Here is an 18,360-nt window from a genome sequence, read left to right as displayed (position 1 = left end):
CATTATATATACTTTAGGGATAGGATATTTATGCCTTAATTAGCACATTCTGAATTAGTTTCCCCTAAATATACCTGACATTTATCTGCCATTTTCTACCTACTTGCATAGTTTTATGGGATCTGTCTGTAATTTACCAAAACGGGACTGACATTTTTGCTATTGAGAGGGACTGAAGATTCATTTGCAAAATTAAAGATTTTGCTGTGGCCTTGCTCTCCGGTAATAAATTTCAGCACACCCTACTTCTTCAGCTTAAGAGAGGAGTACCATTATTTATTATTCTCATTTTGAAAGGTGGACAGTGACACCCAGAAGAGGGTAGGGAGGTAACTCGCGGATGGAAACACAGAAAGTCATGGAACCACCACTGGAAGTCAGCGCCTCTGACCAGGTGCTATTCTTCTAGGAAGCACCCCGTGCCCCCGGTAGGTGCACGGGAGATACTAACCATCTCGTCATCTCTCTCTTCTCCATCCTCCTTGGAGTCGGCCTTCAGAGATAATTTCGGTTTCTTCTTCCGACTACACTTAGGATCTTCTTCCTCATTGTCTTCTCCTATGTCCCTTTCTTCCTTCTGATCTCTGTTGTGTTTATAAACCCAAAATAGTGACAGGAAACAATACCTATCAAACATCTCCATGTTGATTATCATGCAATTAAAAAAAAAAAATCATCCTCCAAAGGAAAAATATTAACCACCAGGAGAAGTATGTAGGCATCAGAACATCACAGCTAAGTAACACCTGAAACGACTGGCATACATAACAGCCCAAGGCAGAAAATAGAAATTAGCTTATATATTAATTTCAAAAGGGGATCAGCGCCGTCTGTGAAACAGGCTCTAACAAGTTTAAAATGATTTGTCTTTCACATCTGCCATCCACACTAATAAAAGAAACAATTATTTAGAGATGTTTTAATCTTCAGGGCAATTTTAATGCAAAGATCTAGTAATTATTAAGAAGGACAAGTGCAACTGAAAAAAGGCCAAGTATAACTTTGTAAAATAAAAGTTGGCCAACAAAAACAGACAATTCCCACTACGCTGGTGAAAATACATGGGAAATACCACAAAAATATATAAGGGTCAAGACACTTCTTTGTGGTACACAGTTATACGAAAAAACACCCTGGTGATTAGTTGAACTTTATCAGACAGTCCCCAAATGGCCAGGACACATAGCACCGTCAGCCACAGCGGACACCCCTGTCTTCTCATCATCAGTCTGCCCCAAGATCTCCAGTTGGGAAACTTGTTACACAACTGTCTAAGGCCATCTTCATTCAGCTGGTCCCCTGTTTGTGGTGGCTTTGTTTCGCCCGCCCGTGGAGTGTTAGCGGAGTTACCTAAGAACCCCTCAAATACAAACAAAACTGCTTTTCCATAAACATCGGTATCATCAAAATGTATGCAGCCCAGAGAAATTCAAATACGCTTAGCAGGGGCCTGTGATATAATTGAAAGGCTAAAGAGGCAGAGGTTGTACATGCAGATAAGACTTAAGCAGGACAGCCCAGATCAGACACGATGGAAGTAAGGGGGTCAGCATCCACATGTCTCTAAAGGCAAAGTCTCTGGGAGAATAAAGGGCATGAGTGGGTGACCAATGTCAGACAGCCTCTGTATTCCCAAGTACCATGACCTTGGACTCTAAAACCCATTGTATAGATGGAACAGGGCAAAAACCTACTTGTCTTTGATATGCCGGGCACAATTCTGGCTGCAATAGTTTCCTCCAGAAAGACACTCATCTACATTGCCATACTGACAACAGTTCTCACAGAATTGAAGCCCTTCTACTTTCACTGGATCCTTCAACCTGAAAGGCATCCCAGTCTTCTCTGAAAAGACTAGAAGATGAAAAGGAGAAAGCAAAAAACCAAAAAACCAATTAGAACCATGACAGAAAATATTCCAAAATACATTTAAACTTTTTCTTTTAATAATTTTGTTAGCCACACAATACAAGAATAATGTTTGTTGAATGAATGAATGACCAAGTGCTTGGGAGAGAAAAGAGAACAGGCTTAGGAGGAATCATTCAAATCACTTACACAATGAAAAAATATTTTGCAGAAAAGATAAAAGTTTATCTAAGGCGTTTTCTGCAGAGTTCAAAATAAGATAAAGAAATTTTCATTACTAAATTCAGAGGATGAAACTGTCAATCTACAGAATCCTATTTTATGGATGTATCTGACATAATTTAAAAAGGCTTATCTATGTTCTATACCTTTTGATGAGTGGTTTTATGCTACTAGATTGGTTAAATCACCATCTATGTGACTTTTCATGTAAAAGAGCTCCTAAATCATAATGACCCAAATCATTTAGGAACTCTGCCTGAATTTGTTAGGCTAATCTAATCATTCATTCAGCAAACATGTATTAGGCACCAATTTACACTAGACACTGATAATGATAGTACAGACCTTGCCCAAGATAGCTCACAGTCTAGAAGAGAAGACAGGCAAGAAAACCAATATTTATAATAAAATGTGATAACATGCACTTAAAGCATGAACAAGTTCCAGAAGTAGTACAGAGGAAGAAGTGATTCAGTTGGCCTGGGGTGAGGTCAGGGAAGGATTGTCTGGAATAAAGCCTCAACTCGATTTTGAAAGCCAAGAGGCATTTACCAACTGGACAGAGAGAGAAATGGCATCCCAGCCAGAAGAAAGAGCATGCGCAGAGACAAGGAGGACGATACCACATGACGTGTTGCGAGAATGACAGGGAATTCAGTGCTGCTGGCACTACCAGGACACTGTGTACAGACAGAACAGAACAGAGAGCAAAGAGGCACAGCAAGCAGGTGGGTGGTGCCACCCAGATCTCTGTATGGTCCGCTACAGAGACAATAAGAAATCAGCGAAGTGAAGAAATCAGATAAGCGATCTACAAAAGTTCCCCTGACTTCACGGTGTGGGACCAATCAGGTGAAATTAGCAGCAGAGTGGTTCTCTAGGTGGAGTCTGCGACAGTTCAGGTGAGAGCTGAGAAGGGCCTACACTGAGGCAGGGGCAGTGGTCATTAATAGAAAAAGCCAGATCTGAGATGTATTTAGGAAATAAAAACCAAGAGGATTGAGGAACAGGCCGTGGGACTGGGGGAGAACAAATTCAGGATGACTCCTAGATTTCTTGCTTGTCCACTGGGTGGATGGTGCCACCACCAACTGAAATACGGGTTACAGAGGAAAGAGTAGGTCTGGGGGAAGGGGAGAAGGAAATAGAAAATGAATCGCATTTCAGACATGTGGAGTTTGAGGTACCTGTGGGACATCCAGGTGGAGATGTCCAGTAGGCAGGTGGAAATACGGGCCTGGTGCTCGGGGGAGAGGTCGGGGCTGGAGATACAGATTTAGGAGTCATCAGCATATAGGTGTTAGTTACAACCATCGGATAGATGAGAAAAAGGTGGCAGGCTTTTGGCTAAATCACCTGGGTAGGCTATTACAACACTGGATTTACTTGATAATTGCCAATTAACCTTGCCAATTAACAGATCTGGCATTAGGAAAGAAGACAGTTTATAGTTATTTTAAAATATAAAAGTTGGTTCTGTATGAGTTTTGTTATAGAAATTTACCTAAGAACATGTGCCATGAAAATCATCCAGGATTTTCAAAGTTCCAGCCTATTTTATAAAACCTAGATATTCTTATTTTAAAACTCTCAACAGAAAGGGCCCTGCAGATGACCCATTTGTACCTTCTTGAGCAGTTGGTACCATCCAAGTTGTGGTAGCTGTTGCTTTTTTCACGTTTTCCATCTCACTCTCATCTGTGATAACTTCCAGGGCTCCAAACTCGTTCACCCGAAACTAGGGACAACATGGTAGAAAGAGGCAATATTTACAAAAGCACTCAAAATGGTAATCGTTCCGTGGCTGACACATATAGTCTTGAAGCAAACTGATTATGCTTTAAAAGTTCATTTCAGCAAATATATCTAGGTGAGCCCTCTGCTAATATTAAGTCCTTTGCGTTTTACTAATCTAAGAACTCGGGGACGGAAAAACAAAACAAAGCAGCAAGGTACTTCTTCCGGTAAAATTACTAACCACCCCTGCACTGTGCTGGTAGAACTGAATGCTCTCTCCACGTGCTCTAGCATTTCAAACACCAGTTCTTGATAGGGCTTTTATTTTTTTCCCTCTCTTCTTATTTCGTATCACTACTTACTTAGTAATCAAAATTAGTAAAAGAAGAATTACTGTTTTCCCAGGAATCAACTTGTCTCACCCAATTCACCCAGGCCAAGAGAAAGAAATCTTTCTTCCAGAAATAATGACCTACACTCACAACTCCTTATATTTCTAAGATGTAGATGAAGAAGATAAGTGTGAGCCATGTGAGCCCCAGTTCTATACTTCTTTCTTTCACTGCTTTTTGGAATTCTCCATCCTATTCACCTGGAGTCCTCTAAAACAACCGGTAAAGTTTATGAGGTGCAAACAGATCTACTAGCTACAGATCAATGCTATCAAAATTACAGGCATTTTGATTTCATGGACATTTTGACTTCAAATATTGCAAATTTCCTCTCATCTCATGGCAAGCTTCAAACCAAGTATGTTTCTGCAATAGCCAAGTTGTACTGTGCACGGGTTGAAGGCTTAACCACCATCTCTGTGCAGCGACACCACCACTATCCTCTTTGAAACAACTAGGTTTTCTCTCCTATTCATGAAGTTCAAATTTTCCATAGTCCTCTGCTTTTCCATAAAATAAAATGACCTCAAGGATCCACTAATTTTTTAAAATTTATTTAAAAAAAATTTTTTTTAAAGATTTTATTTATTTATTTGAGAGAGAAGGAGTGAGAGAGAGCATGAGAGAGGAGAAGGCCAGAGGGAGAAGCAGACTCGCCAAGGAGCTGGGAGCCTGATGCGGGACTTGATCCCGGAAGTCAGGGATCATGAACTGAGCTGAAGGCAGTCACTCAACCAACTGAGCCACCCAGGCGCCTGGATCCACTAATTTTGACAGCTGATGAAAAACTGGAAAGCTGACCATTCAAATCATAAACTTTTAGCTTAAAGTTTTTAGATGTTTCACAGAAATATCTGTGAGCATGCCAATATGTAGTAGTGAAACTTAAGACCGCCATTCCCCAATCTAAAACATCTATTTAGTCAACATGCCAACAGAACAATTCATTTAATCATTCAAACTACAAGTCAGAAAAGGCTGAGGCAAAAATTACTATTCCTTCCACCAGGAAAACACAGCGCCTTAAAAAATTTTATGCATGTACTCTACCATGATTAAAAGGTTTTTAGACTGACAAAGCTGAAATTGTTAAGGGAAGTGAAACTGTTATTTCAGATACAAGTTCCCAGCTAACAGGTGTTTACTATACCTGGTGTGCTCACCTAAAAATGTCAGTGTAGAAAGTGGCAAAAAGGTAACAGAGGAAAAGAGCTAAAAATAACTTTACTTTTTGGAAAACAAAAAATTTTTAAATGATCTACTCTGGAAAGGGACTATTTCAAAATAAAGCTGACAGTACCATCTACTGGGCAAGAGTAGAAAAAACAAGCCATAATGATTACTAATTAATGATATGAAAGAATGAGACAGAAAATCAATTCTGCATGAATGTTTAACAAAACCAGAGGCATGAACTTTGTCATTCAGTTCAGGTAAGTAGTTTTACTTTTATTATAGGTTGATGTTAATTTATACCTGTTTGAAAACTACAGAATGTGAGAAATGGCACCATTGGCATTACACAGTCTCCTGTGGTAGAAGCTTCCAGCCTGCTGCTAAGCTGCAAGGCTGCCTCTCCAACGCTAGAAAGAGAACATCACTGAGTTGAATCTTTGAAGTGCAGAGTTATGACACCCGGAGTTGAGCTTTAGGCTCAACTACTCTCGAAGTTAAAAAGTAATAGTTCCACAATACAACAATTAGTCCCAGTTATCTTTTCCTTCTAATACTTATTGCCAGTAGATGACCTATAGCCGAAGTATAGAGGAAAGATGCCACGACACTGAGGGACACAATGAACTCCTGGAAGCCAGGGATCCATAGCTGGCCTTTTGCATGAAAATACATGCACAATTATGTCATAGTTCTGGGAATCAGGTTCATAAGTTTCATCATATCCTCAAAGGTATTCTATAACCCTGAAAAAGTAAAGAACATCTACCCTAACCAAATTTACTTTATGTCAAAAATTAACCTCTAAGCGTTTTCAAAGTACCCTATCATACGCAAAAAAAAAAAAAAAACCCAGAGGGGTTAATTTTTTTTTTCTGGCTTCTCAGTTTGGATGCACTGTCTTTCACAATGTTACTGTTGTAGAAAATGCTGGATAACAGATGCTGGTAGGTGCTCCCGACATTGCTGGAGTTCCACACATGGAATTCCAGAAAGACTGACACATTCCCCAACATTCCTTTACCCCAATAAACCACCAGGTTCTGAAGTGGGTAATGCTTTTATGAATGGTTTTAGAGCCATGGAAACTTGAACTAATCCCTCTTACTTCTTTTTTCAAAGTTCTTTTCATCCAGACATCTAAAAAGCAGCATTAAAATTTATCATGTGGCTCCATTCCATAATCAAGAACATCAAAATCATAAACTTTACAAAAGAAATTTATTAAGCACATCAAACACCTCAGCTGACATTGTAATTTGTTCTGTTGGTGGATACATCTAGGTCAGTCAGAAAACAATTATGCCTGAAATATATAAAGGTTTGTTTGTTTGACTTGGCTTGAACTACCTTTAACTGATTCAATTCTCTTCTTTCTTTTTGCTTGTAGAGGCAAAGGATCCTTTGCTGATTTTTGCCCGTCTTTAATAGCAGATCATTAAAAGATGCTGCTGAAGTTACTATTTTTGTTTTATTACTTTCCATGCTGACATGTGAATTCTACTTACCAATCTGCTTTAAGAGCAAAGATTCTGGTAACTACATGTTTTTGTACATTAATCACAACAAGGCAAAACTGCACACGAGGAGTGCAGTGAATTTTCCAGTTGGGTTTCTGCATGGCTGCTGCAGGGTCTTGCTCTCAGTTAAGTGGCAACTATTCTTACTAGATAAGATGCTATCGCTCTCAGGAGTGTATCTGCATTCTACTAAAGGATTCCAAATGGCTAAATCCTCATGACCCAGAGGAATAATTCTCTGTGGATAAATTTCAGACACCAATTAGAAGTTCAGAGAGAGAAACTGCTTAGGGACAAGGAGCCCTACCATGCACCTCCCCCCTACCACTTACTGCTCTGCCTGTTCTTACAGCTGGCCTTGAGAAATTCATCTACAAATACTAATCTGCCATTTTACAGAAAAATTAGGCAATGGCACAGTTTCTAAAGCTTGTTTAAGCAAAAATGTCTTATGGATGACTACAGTATTTCCAAGAGGGTCTGTAGACACTCGGCCTTTCTCCTGTAACACTAATACTTTCTTAGGCTGGTCCTTCCTCTGAATGCCCTTCTCTTTCTCGCCTGCATCCCTGCACACAGCAGTCTTCACGTAAATGCCTACCTATTTTCAGACACCTGAAGCCCACGTGACCACTACTTCCCAAAGCCTTCTCGATCCTTCTAGCTAAAATAATACCACCTCTAAATTGCTCTAACATTTTCCCTGTATCTCTTTTGTTATGAAAACATCTCCTCCCTTTAGACTGTAGCATAGCAGTGTTAAGAGAATCAATTTCAGTATCAGAAAAGTCCAGCTTTAGACGCAGTTCTGCCAAAATCTTGACCTTGGGCAAATGCTTTAACCATTCTGGGCCTCCGTTTTCCCATCTGTAAACTGACAACAGTGCCAGGAAATACCTCAAAGGGATTAAATAAAAAGATGCAGACAAAGTGCTCATCAGAGAGTAGGTTCTCTATTCTTTCCACTCCTGCACGCAAATGAAAAGTCTCTGCACTGTTTTATATAAAGGTTGGTTAATTCAGGACGAAGAGGGGCAAGGGGACCCAGCAACAGGAAACAGTATACAGACCAAGGTTTGAAGCCTTCAACTAGCTAGTTGGCCTGGAAGGGAAACAAGATGGCACAGAAGAGTGAAATGAGAAGCAGCTGGAAGAAAGAAGGGGCCAGATCACCAAAAACTTCTGAGATAAACTTTGCCATGAAAGACAGGAAACTGCTAAAGGATTTTAAGCAGAAGAGTGACATAACTTGATTGGCCAGCAACATTTTACAGAGAAACATTCTTTCGAAATGGCAATAAACTGAAACATATAAAAACCTCTTCCCATGATAAGAAACTGACTTCTGTGTATTGGCTGACTGTATGAACTACATTAATTTGAGCAGGCTGTCTTAGGAGAGCCTTGTTTATGAGGAAACCCACATGGCTATACCCATGAAAAAAACAGAAGCTTCAGTAATGTAAGATAGACAAGGCACGGTGTCAGAGAGTAAATCTCATGCTTTATTCAAAGTTCTTTTTAATACGTCTTATTTTTGTGAAAAATCAATTTCTCAATCAGGTCTCTTAAGCGACTCAGATATTAATATCAGGAACAAGTGATTAAGAAACCCTAAGTAACATAATCAACTGGCTTGTCCTTTAATCTCTTCAAGTAAAAATGGTTATAAAGTAGAAAAACAATTTTTTATTATTATTTTTTTTAGAAGTGGGGTTTCAAACTGTCTACAGTATATATAGTGAGTTGGATACATGGCAATTACCCAGGTAATTAGATGAGCCTAAAAGTCAAATAAAATAAACCAGATTATAATACCCACTAAGTGGCTTAATTACCTGATTACCTTAATAAAAGTAATAGGCTAATTCCTAAAATCCATTGCTCAGAAAACCTTCAGGCAATTTAAATTTCTGAGGGAGGGAAACTTCTCAGGGATAGAAAGTTCAAAATCTAACTGAACAAAAGGTATAAATTTCATCATCTACTGACACCAAAATAATGCAACAAAAATGTACAAGGAAAATATAAGAATAAAGCGATAAAAAAAAAAGGCAGCTTACATAATATATCACAAAGCCAGGAAAGATACAATTTGTTAAATGTTTTCCATGTTACTTTTTTCAATCCTTATAACCACCTTGTGACATAGATCCTGTTTCCTCATTTTTTGGATAAAGATTTTGAAACGTAGGAAATTTAAATAACTTGACAAAGCTCATGTAGCTACTATGAGGCTGACATTATGAGCGTCTGGAACAGTTTTTCCTTCTCACAAATTTCAGCACTCGATTCCCATCATATCTAATCCAGATGAACATTTGGAGAATGTTAAAGCAGATAAAATCCTTAGTATTCATTTAATTCCTTATTTCACCAAAAAGGAAACCAGCCCAAAGAGACTAACTGACTTGTTCAAGGCCATACAGAACTAAAACTAAAACCGTATCTCCTTTCCAGACTTCACTGAACCTCACTGCAGTTATTTTGTTAAGCTAAACTCAGATATGTTGGCACACTGCAGTTAATTCAACCTAACCCAACTAAAATCTAAGTACTTTTCCAATGACAGACTATTCAAATCTCACCACTGATGATGAATTAGAGTGGACTTGGCTGAGATACTTGTCAAGTAGAAACTAAAAGGTACTGGATTCCAGGAAGCCACTATGAGGGGGCAGGAAAGTCTATTCAAGATAGACCAGAACACCGAGCACTACAGAGGAAAGCCAAGCGACAGCCAGTTAGGGTGCTCAGAAGTTCAAACACCTGAGTGACCACGTACAAACACAAAGTCTAAAAGGCCACAGACAGGTTCAAGGTCCCAGAGATAGGACTAAAGCAAAAACACATTAAAAATGAGAGCTGGGAGTGACTAGCCTCCCTGATGAGCTTGCATAACTATGTTTCGCAGGGCAGCAGAGGTGGTCCTGCTATGGGTTTAGGGAGACTTGAGGCAAAGGGCAAGGTGAGCACACAGGAAAGGAACAGGCTGAAGCGTCACTCTCTGAAGACAGTTCCCATCTATATAAAAAGCAACTTGGTTTACAGCACGGACAAGCTTTTGAACAAGTGATTATATAAATAAAAATCCATATTTACAGTATAAATAATTTAAGGGAGGAGAATAGCCCTGTCTATTAAATATTTTAACATTATCCAGTTTTAAAAAGAGAAAACTAGGGCACAGGGAATGTGGTTATTCATTTAAAGTTATAAAGTTCATGACTACAAAACACAGGAAGCTAGGTCCTCAAAGCCTACCATTTCCATATTTATTGTCCATCATGATGAAGTCAAACCTGGGATGAACCTCTGGAAGCTACAATCCAACTTCTGCAAAATAAGCAATAAGCACGTATTGCGAAAACAATCCCATCTACCACCACAACTGAGACGACTTCTCCCAAGTCGTCAGCATTTCGTCTTGGAAGATTTACTGTAGACATCTCAGCATCACATGGAACATAGAGCATTTTGCTTAATGCTTTTAATTCTTGTTTCACATGTGTAGTCAAGTTTATTTTAATAAATACACACAGATGCACACACAGATAGCCATATCTAATAAAGCCAGCTTACCTTTAAGTCACTTCCTGGTAATGTGCCTACTCCATCTTTCCAGTCCATAACACTGAATACATCAAACTCTTGACCACTTGCGCTAGAGGCAGATTCAGTCATGATTTATTTTTGAAACTGGAAGGGGGAAAAAGGCATGTCATAAATATTCTACATACAAATCAGTTTTTATTTTAGTGGTCATTGCCTTGGTTTCCAAACATAATTTTCTTGATCACAAATCCCATACCCATAGAGCTAGAAAAACATGCTTCAAAAATATCACTTTTTTCCTAGTGCAATCTCTGGTAAATTATAGAAGAAAAAATATTACTAAAATTTATAAATTAAAAAGTGTCAATTTTTCTATTCTTAAAAAGGAATTCTGTTTCACAGCATATTCACCTAAAATAAAAAATCATGATACATATAAATAGAATTTCTTGCCCACTAACTAGTTTTTTTGTTGTTGTTGCTTTAAGATATTGAAAAGAGAGTGGGTATAAACCAAAAGAGAGTGGGTATAGAACCAATATTAAATGTTAATAAATAAAATGAAGCCATTTAGATAAAAAACAAGAAAATTCCAATCCATTAAGACAGTCATCTACACCAGTCAATTAAGTTTGCTGTATCAATTCAATGAATTCGCAGTGTAACCGATTCTTTCAGTAAATTGATTAATTTAATTCAGTTGAGATGTCTGCCAATTTGATGTTCTGGAAAATAGGGAAGCAATCTTTAAATACAGAGCAAACACTAATAATAGGGCTTTGTTAAGATAACCAAGTCAGCTAGCTAACTGTGATAATGCTTTTAATTTGCATTTTTTAAAATTTATAAAAGTTTTCTATAATCATATTGTTAGTGGTCACATTGATATTGTTATTCCAGGACTGCTGTGTATGTGGTATGAGATTAAAAATGTAAGTAATTATGTTGGTGTCATTGATATGCAATGAAAGATGGTTAAGTCCTAAATTTGAATGGAATTATCAGTATATATTCATAACACACTTTAATATTTTAAAAATATGTATATTTTCTAGCTTTTTCTGACAAAATCTAGAAACCACCACCAACCAAGAGTATGGAACAGCCAAGTGCTTAGACTGTGGTGTCTAAATACCATTTCTCTCAGGTCTTCCCAGTGAAGGGGCTGATTTCTGCTAAGTGGCAAATATGCAAGACAAGTCTGGAACTGGTCAACAAAAAGCAAGGAAGCTATCAAAGACAACGAGGTCATATCAAAAGAACTCGGAAGCCAACTTGAAGAGGCTCCTGCTGGACAAACTAAGGATAAGATTCCTACAATGAACTGAAACACATCAAATGAGTTTAAATCCATGAGTTCATACTGATATTGAAAATCAACCAAATGGGCACCTGGGTGGCTCAGTTGGTTAAGCCACTGCCTTCAGCTCAGGCCATGATCCCAGAGTCCTGGGATCTAGTCTCGCATCAGGCTCCCTGCTCCATGGAGAGTCTGCTCCCTCTGACCTTCTCCCCTCTCATGCTCTCTCTCAAATAAATAAATTAATTAATTAAAAAAAAAGAAATCAATCAACCAACCAAGAACACCTCCTTGATCACCTTTTGAGACTACAAGGGAACCAACTCATCATCTGGAAAAAGAAACAAGGATTTATCCTGCCTACATTGCATGAGACCCATGCAAACTGTATCTCAGGGTAACCAAATCATTGGTGAGAGGAAGTTTCAGTTTAGAAAGAGTTCTGCTAATAAAGAAGGAATAACAGAACTGAAACATTTACCATTTTCATTACCATTGAAAAATGAATGGCTTTGGCAATGGCCAGCGATGACCGCTAAGAATACAAACCCAACACCATCTATCAAGACATCTTGCCAAGAAAAAAAACAAAATCAAACCTAATCAGATCAAGTCTATTTACAGGAAATACCAGAGACAAAGAGACATGTTAAATCACACCATGAAAATACATAGGAAGTAAACTTCAAACTGTCAGAAACTCTTGGGGCAACAATTCTCTCAAGTATAGTCCACAGACCCTGGGAGGCTGAGACACTTTCTAAAGGCCCAAGAAATCAAAAGTACTTTCATAAAAATACTAACACATTATTTGGTTTCTTCACAATGTCAGCATATGATATCTGCATTGATGGTACACAAGCAACAGTGGGTAGACAGTTGGGATGCAAAGTGGTAGGAGTAGTCATTGCCTCCTTTACCACTGTGTACTTATAGGAAACAAACACCGGTTTCACTAGAGATCATCCTTGATGAAGTAAAATGACAACTTTCATTAAATCTTGATATTTAAAAACACATCTTTTTAACATTCTGTGGGATAAAATGGGAAGCACACATCAAGCCCTTGGGTGTGTCAAAGCGCCAAGGAAAAGCACCTGTGAACTGTTTGAGATGCAAGCTGAACAAGCTGCTTTTCCATGGAAGGCCATTTATTTAACAAACTATGTTCATTTGGGTTTGGATATCTGGCAAATATTTTGTCAAAAATAAATGAAGTGAGCCCGTCAACCTCATGGGAAACACTGATAGCATTTGTTGCTGAAGATACAATTTGAGCATTCCAGGGAAGACCATGATTTTGGAAAACATGTACTCTCCACCATGGGCTTGACAAGCTTCCTAAGAGCTAAATACTTTTATAAGGAGATGGGTGGTGATATTCATGAACAGATTTTTAAAATATTTTATATTTGACATATGTCAACATCTGGGAGATTTGCATAATTCAGTGAAACAGTATTTTCCCAATAACCGTGCTTGATGTCACAAAATTATGCATGGAAAGGATCCATTCAAGTGCAAGACAGACCAATGGATTTTAATGTAACACAGTGTGAAAAGTTCATTGTTGGGGTTTCGAATTGCCTACTACTGCAACCTACCTTTAAGAAACTATCACTTGTCAACTTTTGGTGTAGTATCACAGAAGAATGTCCACTGTTAAACGAAAAAACTTAAAGTACTCCTTTCCCTTTCCAACCCCACATCTGTGTAAAGCAGATTTTCTTCATACACTTCAACAAAAACAACATATTGTGACAGACTGAATGCAGGAGCCGATATGAAGATCCGGCTATCTCTTTATTAAGCCAGACATTAAAGAGACTTTCAAAATGTAACAGAGTGCCACTTCTCTCATTTTCCATGATGGAAACTATGATTAGGTTTCATTAAAACTGTGCAGACATATATTAACATAATGGGTTTGCTATTGTTATTTTTTTTTTAAGATTTTATTTATTTATTTGACAGAGAGAAATTACAAGTACACTGAGAGGCAGGCAGAGAGAGAGAGAAGGAAGCAGGCTCCCTGCTGAGCAGAGAGCCCCATGCGGGACTCGATCCCAGGACCCTGAGATTATGACCTGAGCCGAAGGCAGCGGCTTAACCCACTGAGCCACCCAGGCGCCCCTGCTATTGTTATTTTTAAGTAAATAGTTTAAATTATGTATTTTAATTCTGAATACAGGAAATATTAGTAGATATAACCCATACAAACAATAGCTCTTTGGAGTTTTTAATCATTCTCAAGAGTGTCAGAGAGATTGGAGAGCCACTGCTGTATAGGATTTAAAACTTGGCTTTCTGCCACACAGACACATACACATGCACAAGGCCAGGAGTAAAAAAATATATGGAAGAGGAAATCTGAAACTTAGATTAAGAGATTTAAGAAACATATTAATAAATCACAATACCATCATTCACAGATCTTGTTTGGATCCTGATTTAAACCATTTCTTAAAAGAAGATGGCAAAAATTAGACAGGAAGGAAAACATGAATACCACCTAGCTATCTGATGATGTACAAAAATGTTTATTTTTCGGGAGGGATGATGATGGCATATACTTTCAAAAGGGGACTTCATCCTTGTCAACTGAAACTGACAGATGGAACGATTAAGATAGGAATTTGCTACAAATTAGTCAAGAGGGTGAAGTGGTGAAATAAACAGGCAACGTGCTAGTAATTCTCAAGAAATCTTAAGGGCCCACAGCAGTTTATTATACATCTTTCATTTAGAAGTGCTTGAAAAATTCTTTTTTATTTTCTATTTAAATTCTATTCTATAAAAGAAATATATTTTAAATGCAATCTCTTTAGATACATAATACACATTTATTTTTAGTCAAAAGAAAAAACCTGTGTTTCTTTGAATTATAGTTAGCTTTTGCTGAAGTTTATTGGATCCCTCCATATTCTTTCTTCCTTTGTCCCCTTTAAATGAGCCAATTTCAAGTGTTACATATTATCTACTTCTGATCATTTCAAAATTTATACAGTCTGAATTTGAAGAAGTACTAGATTTCACTATCATTAGACTTCACCCTTAAAACAGGAACTAAGATGTGAAGGCCTGAAGAAGATTAATCTAAGAAACAGAGAAGACGTTAAGTGAATTAAGACCTGTGCTTAAGCACTCGGTGACTCCTACCTCACTAAACAGGGATCAGCAACAAAATCCACTTCCCTGTGAAGTGTTAGAGGAGTGGCAACTTTGTCTTGATAGACAGTAGAATTACAGAATTTTTCCCCCTGGTGGATAAACTGGGTAACACCCGAGTGATCCATAGAAAAGGACTGTTTTCCTGCTCTTTCTCTAACTACAGTTATCACCAGGTACTACAATTACACCAGTCAGACATACTATATATACTTTAAAATTTATTATTTCAATCTCAATCTCTTCCAGAAATGGAGTCAAAGCAGCAATTTACATATATTATTTCATTTATTTCTTGCTCACAAAAAGATCGATTCTAAAATTCCTCCGGTCTACACTGAAGAAAGTGAGTTGTAGAGCTCAGGAATTTACCCAAAACCATATCTGGTGGCATGGCCAATATCTGAAACCAGGTCTAATTCCAACCATGGCCTTTTTTTCTCAACCACTGTCTTGTCTTTGTCTCAGAGTCTTATGCCTCTAAGAATCTGGCTAAACCTACTTTTCCCTAAGTTACTCCTTTAGACATGACAAATCCAGAAACAAATTTACTAGGGCTAAAGTTCTTGATTTATGTATATCAGTGCAATGTGTATCCTTTTAATCAATATTAAATACATGCTTATTAATAACCAAGTGTCATTAAGACATATATACAACAGAAATAGAATTTCGGTCTTTTTCCACTTAAAAATCATAAATGCATAAAATTCACAACAACAAAAATCCTGTGACTAGGAGAAGGAATAGAAAGTAGGAGAAATCTAAAAGTTAGCACTGTACAAAACCTGAAGTAAATGCTCATGACACATTTTTGGAAATACTTAGAATTTGCTTTTGTTCCACAAAACATCAGTAATGTTTCACACTGTACTCTACCTATAAGCACATAAAAATTACAAAAATTTCTATTCATTGTTTCACTTTAAGGTTTGTGAACACTGTGTATAAAATATGATAGCATAAAAATATTTACCATGTGTTCTTTCCCCTTATCTGATTTTGAAGCCAAGTAGCTACTCGCTGAATGGCTAGGACATTGTCTATCATCTCGTCATCAGACAGAAAAGCCATCAACCAATATTATTTTAACAGAAGCTCCTTCTTCATGACACCCTAAGTCTTCCTCCCTTGTTTTCTTTCTCCGGAAGGCATACTTGCATACATACAAAGTCCTTTCATTTCAATCAGTTGGGATCCTAAGAATGAAGCAGCTTGTTTGTTTTAAGAACTTAAAATGCTTTGTTTTATGTTTTCTTTAACTATCACCTGGTGCTATTCCACAACTCCATGTGTAACCTTTATTCCACGGACCATAAAAAGCAAGTAGGTAGTAGAGTTCCTCACAAGGCAAGTCACAAACAGCGTTTCTCATTCTGCAGAAAATCTCATCCCTAATCTCTTCTTAATGATGCTGAGATTTCCTAAAGAAGCATCTCCAAAGTGCACCATGATAGGTCCTCTGCACTATCAGTCAAGATCCACGATTTTCCTCTAAACCTCTTCTAAATCCTAAGAGTCTCCCAGCCACTGCGGATGTCAAAAAAGACCACTGTGGGGTTCACATATACAGCAAATACACCACTGCAGCTTTTGATCTTTTGATTCCTACTAACTTCCCTATCATGACTAGAAATGGCTAAAATCAAGCATTCTGATGTCCAAGGTGCTTCTACCAATGCCCACTGTTAGGAACCGATGACTTTACTGAAGGCAGAGGCCATTACTATTGACACCAATTTAAACGTGTTAGACTCCCCAAGTCCCTCTTTGGTGCAACAGTTCACTTTAGATTTTACTCATTTTTATGACAATCTTGTTGCCCTAAGCCTCCAACAAAAGGGCTGGAGGACAGATTAAACGACATGCAACACTGTCCTCAGAACTACCTTCTGTATCTCTCTCCTGCACCATTCCTTGCCTCTAAACCAAAGCTTTGCAACTTATCTTTCCCTTGGGACATTGTATCTAATGGATGAATGTGCTCAGTCTCTCACGTGAATAAATCCCTGGAAGCCTCAACCTACCATACACCACTAGTTTTCAAGAAACAGCAGGCAATGAGGAGATTAGTTAATATCTTACACTTGAAAATTCTATGTTATGAGGATATGGGGAAGCAGGCCCTCTCGTGCATTGATGGTGGCATTATAAATGAAAACAACCTCTCAGGAGATCAATTTCCAAGAACAGACCCTCCAACTCAGCAGTCCTACTCCTAGAAATATATTCTATAGATACTTACACATACAAAAGAAGGAAAAATGTAAAGTGTTATTCACTGACTACAGGTCTAGTCATAAAGTCAAAAAATTGGAAACAATCCAAAAGTCCATCAATTAAGGACCACTGCAGGACATCCATATGGCATTTAATGCCATTATAAAAAACAATGAGCTCTTTACGTTGTGATACAGAAAGAGCTCCAACACAGGACTAATACTCTAATTTTATGCCAAGTATAAAAACTGTGTCCTACTGCTTCTATAAAACAAAGGATATACATAGGCTTATTATATAGGCAGACATCCTCTCTGCAAGCATTCATCAGAAACTGGTAACAACACTGGCCGCCCTCAGGAGGAGGCAACAGTTTGCTGCAAGACAGCCATGGGAGGGAATCTGCTCTCTAGACATTCCTTTATACCTGCTGACTGTTCACATTTTTTTAAGAGGAAAAAATATAATGTAAAAAATGTTTCTAAACCCCTTCTCATGTCAATTCAGAATAGATCATGTAACGAATGGCAGGTCTTCCCGTGAAAATATTCAGTTTGTGATTGCTGCCAACAACAGAAGCAATAGCAGAGAAGTCATTAAGGGAAGTCAACTTCCCCAAAACTCTTGGGTCATTTAAATAGTAGGTATTTAGCAATATATGCAAATGCATCAGCTCCACAGATGGATGAGAAGAGGAAGGTAAGGTTCACTTCTCCCCCAACTCGGGTATCAAAAATGCATAGTAGATCACTGGCATTCACGGATTATTTATGGCTTCTATCGTTCCTGAGAGGCATCTGAAGTTCCCGTGACATTCAGCACTTTGTTATCTTTCAGAGACATGCAAGGGCAAGTCACTTGGACCAGTCACGGTCCAGGGATGCTCTTACGCAGAGTACTGAGTCTTAGTCTATGGCCGCTGTAAAGAAAGAGATAAAACATCATTTCTTATTAAGAAATGAAACAAACAACATTAACTGCTAGTTGATTCTAGTGTTGATGACAGAATGAGGGGAATATGGAAATGTTTATGAAAGTGCTAGGCCTAGCCACAAAATAGAAGTTTCAGATAAATTAAAGACTGAAATGTCAAATGCAATGATGACTCAGACACATTGTGTGAACAAAACTACCAAATGCTCCAAAAGGAAGTAAGTAGAAAAGATGTGTGAATTTGTTTCAATAAGTGCTCCAGACAGTACAA

General features: G+C 38.0%; 1 protein-coding gene across 7 annotated transcripts in view; it reads right to left on the bottom strand.

Annotated features, from left to right (window-relative positions):
- Window positions 1–18,360, bottom strand: part of L3MBTL3 (L3MBTL histone methyl-lysine binding protein 3) — a 111,799-nt gene that overhangs the window by 78,176 nt on the left and 15,263 nt on the right. For 6 of the 7 annotated variants that reach the window (XM_059400706.1, XM_059400708.1, XM_059400709.1 and 3 more), the window contains exons 3-7: window positions 10,496–10,612; window positions 3,718–3,829; window positions 3,279–3,353; window positions 1,695–1,854; window positions 452–584 (exon numbers count right to left, since the gene is read on the bottom strand). In XM_059400706.1, coding sequence (XP_059256689.1) covers window positions 452–584; window positions 1,695–1,854; window positions 3,279–3,353; window positions 3,718–3,829; window positions 10,496–10,597 — 582 coding nt within the window. In that variant the 5' untranslated portion in view covers window positions 10,598–10,612. The remainder of the gene's footprint in view (window positions 1–451; window positions 585–1,694; window positions 1,855–3,278; window positions 3,354–3,717; window positions 3,830–10,495; window positions 10,613–18,360) is intronic. The other variant, XM_059400712.1, reaches the window with a different exon arrangement.

This window comes from Mustela nigripes, chromosome 5 (genome assembly GCF_022355385.1).
Source record: "Mustela nigripes isolate SB6536 chromosome 5, MUSNIG.SB6536, whole genome shotgun sequence".
Classification (NCBI taxonomy): domain Eukaryota; kingdom Metazoa; phylum Chordata; class Mammalia; order Carnivora; family Mustelidae; genus Mustela; species Mustela nigripes.
This window is presented reverse-complemented; position numbering and strand designations above follow the sequence as displayed.